The following is a 6,805-nucleotide window of genomic DNA, read 5'->3' as shown; positions in this document are numbered from 1 at the left end:
AAATGTATAATGTTATGAAATTTAAACTATTTAGACTAAACACTTGTGTTTTTGTGTTATAGTTTGTAGTAATTCTAGAACGAAAAAATCATAATTTATATTTATTTACTAATTTTTTTATGGTGGTTACAAGATCAGTCAAATTGACCAAACCTGTACAGATATTTGTTAGTGAAAATAACAGATAAAATATAAAGTTTTTTCTTAAAAAAATCTGATAACTATATGGACATAAGGATTTTGCATATGAAATTTGAAAATTTTCTGATGCATAAAAGTATTTTTAATCTTAATATGAAAATTACTTTTGTATGTTGGATAGGCAACATATGAAAAGAAAGAAAAAGGAATGAGAAAAACATAGAATCAGAAAAAATCTCAATTAAGTATATTATTTTTCAAAAACTACATACTTGTAGGATCTTTCATCTCAATTTTAAAATAATTTCATCTACTAAGTTTCATTTTTATGAAAAACTTTCATGAGAGTTACATACCTACTTATAGTGTAACTAGGTAATAGACAAAGCGTTAAGTCTGCCACTAATGTAAGGGATAGGTCAAGTTGCAAACTTGTGTATGTCATTCTGTTTGAAAGTAGTGTGAATTCTCCTTTTCATAACATTTTTAGCCTTTTTAACTGTATCAGAAATAAAACTGTTTGGCTAACCATTTAGTTCATGCATATTTTGTAAATCAGTCAGATCCTTAAATTTGCTTTATTTAGAATAATAAAAGTCTAAATTAGAAGGCCAAGATCTAAATATGTTATAAATGTATCTTAACCACAAAGCAGGCATTTAACTATGTTTTAGATCATGAAACTAATAGATCACTCCAATCTGTGTATAAATGCTACAGTAAAAAGTACTGCAACTCTGTAATGATCTGTATCATATTGAAAATAACTAATAGGCAGAATAAAATCAATAACTTTTCTAAGAAAAAGTTACGGAGGAATGTAAAAATGAGTTAGGCCCATTTAGTGGTGTTCTATGTATAGCTTGGCAATTAGCTCAATTAATTAGTATAATCAATTACCTGCATTTATCAGTTACCATACTCATTTAGTGGGGCCAGAGTCTACACTGGTGTCAGCCATGTAACATGAGTTATGCTTGGTCAGTTTTTTCTCTCTCAATTGGGATCATTGTAGAATTGATATTTGTTGTTACTATTTCTGCTCAAACCAGTTGTACATAATATATTAAAATAATAATTATACCTATAATTAAAATACCCAGTTAAAAATATGGAGCTGAGTTCGGTAATGTTTGATACATGTAACATCAGTAACAAAATGGTGAAGACAGTTGACCTTTTATACTTCATATTAAATTTTTATGAAGTGATTATCTGTTTACTTCTTTTCATAAGATATAAATGGCAGATCAAGACAGTATCACTCAGAATGCTCCAAGAGGAAATATCATTTTAGAAACATATTGATTGCTGTTGGCTTTGAAATAAAGTATATTTTTATCCAACCTCAAGTTTTGGTGATGTTGCAAGCTGGGAATAATTGGAAGTTGCCAAATCCATGTGACTTGATCTTTCATAAAAGAAATATTATTTGAAAACTTTAGTAAAAATGTCCCTGAAAATAGTCAGCTATTTCATATTTTCAGATAACTAATATTATAATGATGTGTTATTCTTTGCTTGTGAACTGTGTAGGGTAAAGAGTTTTGATTTTTATAATGTATGCATTAATTCATTGAATCTGTACATATTTTTCTCCTTGTTTGTTTAGGCAATTTTCAATACAAAAGATTATGGCAGCTAGCAGCATTTTTGTTACTTGAGCTGAAAAAGGTTGCAGGGATGTACCACATCACTAATACAATAGATAAAGGATTCCATACTCAGACAGAGTGACTAGGCTATATTTGCTGACCTTTAGATATAGGTAAGATAGAGTGGACATGTTTATATTTACACTGTATAGGGTACTTAACTAAACAGATGGGTCTAATCTTGATCACTTCTTTGTTTTCCCAAAGTTTAACAAAATTGTAGACAGTTTATATGAAATTTTAAATAACACAAATGAACTTTCCTTCATTTAAGTACCTTTATGCAGAGAATAATGTATAACTGAACACTTCCTGATGTTAGTGTATGCATAATCTCTTAATTTAAGTCATCCTTAGAAAAGAATTGGAAACATTTGGAGTTTAATACCAATGTAATACCATTACCATTGTAATGCATGCACAGTACAAACATTTAAGTTTTATGTTTAAAAAGCTTACAAAAACTTGGTATAGTATCCAGTTGTTTTAGAGGTACGAATTAACTTGTTCAGAAATACTGTTGTATGCTTTTCACTTATCTAATGTTGATGTGAAGCTCATCAATTAAATGGAAAGGACCCTACAAATATCTTATCATTTTTAGGTGGTATGTTCATAAACAAGGTAAATACAGATAAATTAATCATAATCCATAGTAATATTACATTAAGAGAACTAAATAGGAGATAAGAATTGTGTACTCTTATTTGTAAGAGCTTATTACTACCATTAAATGTACTGTGTAAAATAAGAACTTCTTTAGTGAAAGCTATTTGTAATAATTTGAATGAAAGTTTCACAACTTTTTCAGTTTCAACAACAGATCACTATATTTGATAACTCCTAAGTAAGTAACCAGTTAAAAAATTTCATATACAGTTAGGTAAAGTATAATAATTTCTTCAGACATTCTAATTTAATGTGTGATTTTTTTGTGTGTGTTCTAAAATGTGTATTTGAAAGCTATGTGAATTATTTTTGGACAACCAAAATAGGGAAAAAAAATTAAGCTTATTAAACCATGGATCTGAATGCAGAAGGCCTCAAGGTTGAAGTAAGTGCACAATTTCTTGGTTTTTATTTATATTTTTTAACAAAAACAACTAAAATGTAAAAGTTGGGAAATTTTAAAATTAGATAAAACTTAAATGAAAACAGATAAAAAAAATACTTTCTGCATGAAGAATATGTGCAAGCTCCCTGCCATTCTTGTGATGTGACTCAATACTTTGTTTACCTTAACTTGCTCTAAGCTCTTGCCATGTGATTTCTTCCTTTTTTACACTACTTAGAAATGCTTAAATGAGTAATAAAACAAAATTAAATGAAACCAGATAAACTGTTATGAGCCTGAAGCTGTTTAGGATAAATTATTGTAATTGTCTGTTACAATATGCAGTCATTGTAGAAAAAACAAGTGTATTTTTAATTTTATTAACATTTTTCAACTTTTGCTATGGATGATTTTACTACAGTTACTCTTAAAGAAGGAAAAAGATAAAACAAAGTTTTACCAAAAGAAATAAACTTTTGATATTTATTAACTCTCTTTACATGGTGTTGTTCGAATTGACCGTCTTCGTAACCACATTGTACTTGTTATAGTGTCCATACTATAACTTTTATTACAGTATGTGTATCTTCACAAAATTTGTCAGACTTTTAGTAAACATTACTCATCATTTGTACACCAAAAACCAAGTTTCTTTAATTAAGTGTTTTTACTAAAGATTGTCCGTGAATATATCAAATCTTTTTTTTACTAGTCCAAATGCAAGGTGTATTTTAAATTATGATTAAAAATACTTTTCTTTGTCTTTAAAATCTCAACTTTCATTTGTGTAAACTTTTAAATAAATATAAACTGTTTTTCTACTAAACTATATTTTATCTGTTATTACCTCTACCCTAACAATATATTTCATTCTTCAGCCTGTAGACAAATCAATGTATAATGAAAAGTTGTAAAATCAGAAAAGAAATGAGCAGCTGTGCCTCTTTTCTTCATTATTGATCATGAAGTATCAAAGTACTTTACTTAAGAGTTTGAACTGCTAAACATTTCACATTTATTTTTTGTGTTTATTTTACTGTCAACAACTGAAGTAGAAATCACCGCTTGTGTCATTAGACTGTTTACGTGACACTGTAATACAATACTCTTGAGAGCAACAAAGCGAAGAAATAAGCTGACCTGACCCCTGCTCCGAGAACATGATGTAGAATTTATTAGTTTAAGTATCCTACAGTGTTTACAAAGAGAATTCCCCAAAATAACAAGATTGCACTTTCAATCTGTGAAAATGTTTATTCTATTGTTTTGAGCCAATCCAATAAATGTTGCAAGTGTTTTGGTCATCCTTCTGGGATGATTGGAATTTAGAGGTATACCATATAGGTATCCAAAGATATTATTTGTATGCATGGTTATAAAATCTTTAATAGGTAACGTTGTTTTCATAATATTTATTCCAAAAATAAAACTAGTGGATGAAATTGTTTAAAGTTTGACAAGAACATTCCTAAAAGTATGTAGTTTCAGAAAAATAAAACATTTAATTTAGATTTTTTTCTACTATTTCTAATAAAAAATCAGTTATTTAACCCTATCACCCCGGGTACCCTTTACTGTGTATGACCCAAGGTTTTAGTGTCTTACATTCAAAATTTTATTAAACTACTTTTTGTTTATGTTATACTAATTAGAATAGCATAAAATCTTAGCTAATAATCCATATTTTAATAGTATACAAGTTTTACGTTCTTAATTGTACAAGGCAATTTTTAAAAAAATCCTGAATTTCCACCATGAAGATTAGGTTTATGAATTGCTTTATCTCAATGTTTATTACTTTTCTCATTGAGTGACACTTTTATATTGTACTGCTCTTCTGTCATTATTATGTATAAATCAACACAATCCATTGTTTGTGTCTAAAAACCTTTTTAAATATTTGTCAAGTGGAATATATTTATTGGAAAACATGATTGCTAATAAATGCATAATAAATTGTAGTTGCAGTTCTGTAAATGTCAACATTAAGTTAATTGTCATCAGTATTTGTTATTAAGTATCATTGTGTAAATTCTCATCAGAGGTTTATTATTTGAGTTATGTATACCATTTCATGTAATAAAATTTATTATTATTTTTTTGCTAAAAGGAGCTAGCCTATTTCAACTATGACTTCAAGTACAGGAAGCTGCTCTAGTATCCCACGTATTATGGTTTTTCGGCCTACAATGGAGGAGTTCAAAGACTTTACCAAATATTTGGAGTATGTGGAATCTCAAGGTGCACACAAGGCTGGTCTTGCAAAGGTATAAAGTATTGTAACACAACATTAACAATTTTTCATGTCTGTGTTTTATACTGTACTTTCAGTGTTGCTAAAATGACAAGAAAAAATGGAATTCTTCCAGTGTGTAATATGTATTTAAAACAAGATTGTATGTCCTGACATAGTAAATGTTGCAAAATTCAGGACCAATAAAGAAGACCAAATCATCTTAGAATTTATAGGAGTTATCATGTTTCTGCATAACGTTAGTGTTAATAATATATATATCAAAGAAGCTCTACTTTTATGAAATTCTGAATTTTAAGACTGAAAATTCTTTCCTCTTAGGGTAAGACATTATTATATGATTGTTACATAATGTTTTTTTAACTAAGGCCAGAACCCAGTTTGAATTATTTGAATTAAAACAGAAAGACATTATATTGTTTAAACTGAATATGTGTATGGAAGTGTTTTGATTTAGACAAGTGATTTAACATGTATTTCTCTTTTTAAAGCTATTTTGCATACAGGGTTTGTTGCAAGTCTTAAAAGCTTTTAGAAGTACTCAAATCTAGTTGTAAAATTTCCAGACCTTTAAACCTTATCACTACAGGGTCAAAGGCCATGTCATATCGCGTTTGTTGACTTGTAATCAAAATTTTATTGAACCACTATTATATGAATGTATGTTAATAAGTTTGGTATCAAATTGTAGATTAAAATTCAAATTTTAGTATGATCCATTAGATAATTTCTTAATTTAAAAGTAAATATTAAAAAAGAAATCCTAAATATCAATTTTTGTGTGTCACAAGGTATGTTGAATGCAGCATTGGTTCAAATTAGATGTTTGTGATGTCCAAGTACAAAATCTATAGTCTCTTATGAATTAGGAACTAAAACTACCGATATTGACAAGCTAGAATCTAAAATAAGAACCTCCTCTCCTATTTGCTGAGATATTGCTACATTTATTGAATCAAACACAGTGGCCCTGCCCACTTCTTTCCATTTTTGAAAACATTTGCTTATGTACACCCACTTCAGTCTACAATGTGTGAATAATCAATCAACAGCTCAGAGTGTCCCCCCATGTGGTTCTCTGAGCCTTTGCAAAGTATTTACGTAGGAAACTTTCTTTTTCATGGCAGATTTCAAACAATAAGGTAAGTCTTTAGTGAGCCCAAAATTTAATATTTTTTTAGATCCAAATACAGTTTAGTTACTAAGCTTGATAAATTATAATGGAATTCTATGGTATTGACATAGTAATTTATGATTTTTATTTCAAAATGTATATATATATATAAACCTAAAAAAAAATTATTTCGTTTCACATCCTCCACGTGCAAAATTTGATAAGGCTTAGCAACCTATGGCAAGCAGCAAACAAGTTCAAAGTTTGTAACTAGAAGAGAGAATTATTTTATATAATTCTTTATTTTCTGTTTTATGTTTTAAGAAAAATAACTGAAATTTAAGAACTTATTTTGAATAGTGATAAGGTATATACATATAATGTATTAAAACTCTAAAGTGACTGTATTTTACAAAACACTAGTCCACTAAAACACAGCCAACACAGGTCGCTTTTTATATTCTTGGATACAGTAACATGAGTGCAAGTGCACTGCATTATTGGAACTTCTATAATGTTAGCCAGACACAGCTGAAAGGTCAGTATAATAAAAATAATAAACATATTTAAATGTATAATGTTATGAA

At 28.5% G+C, this 6,805-nt stretch overlaps 1 protein-coding gene across 1 annotated transcript in view; it reads left to right on the top strand.

The window, feature by feature from the left end:
• The window catches only part of LOC106478374 (lysine-specific demethylase 4A-like), an 88,656-nt gene that overhangs the window by 9,938 nt on the left and 71,913 nt on the right, over positions 1–6,805 (top strand). The window contains exons 2-3 of the mRNA XM_022381968.1: positions 1,754–1,909; positions 4,961–5,117. Of these exons, the coding sequence (XP_022237676.1) occupies positions 4,980–5,117 (138 nt within the window). The 5' untranslated portion in view covers positions 1,754–1,909; positions 4,961–4,979. The remainder of the gene's footprint in view (positions 1–1,753; positions 1,910–4,960; positions 5,118–6,805) is intronic.

The sequence above is a fragment of the Limulus polyphemus genome, unplaced genomic scaffold, assembly GCF_000517525.1.
Source record: "Limulus polyphemus unplaced genomic scaffold, Limulus_polyphemus-2.1.2 Scaffold205, whole genome shotgun sequence".
NCBI classification, from domain to species: domain Eukaryota; kingdom Metazoa; phylum Arthropoda; class Merostomata; order Xiphosura; family Limulidae; genus Limulus; species Limulus polyphemus.
Note: the sequence above shows the minus strand (reverse complement) of the source record. Positions and strands in the feature narration are given on the sequence as shown.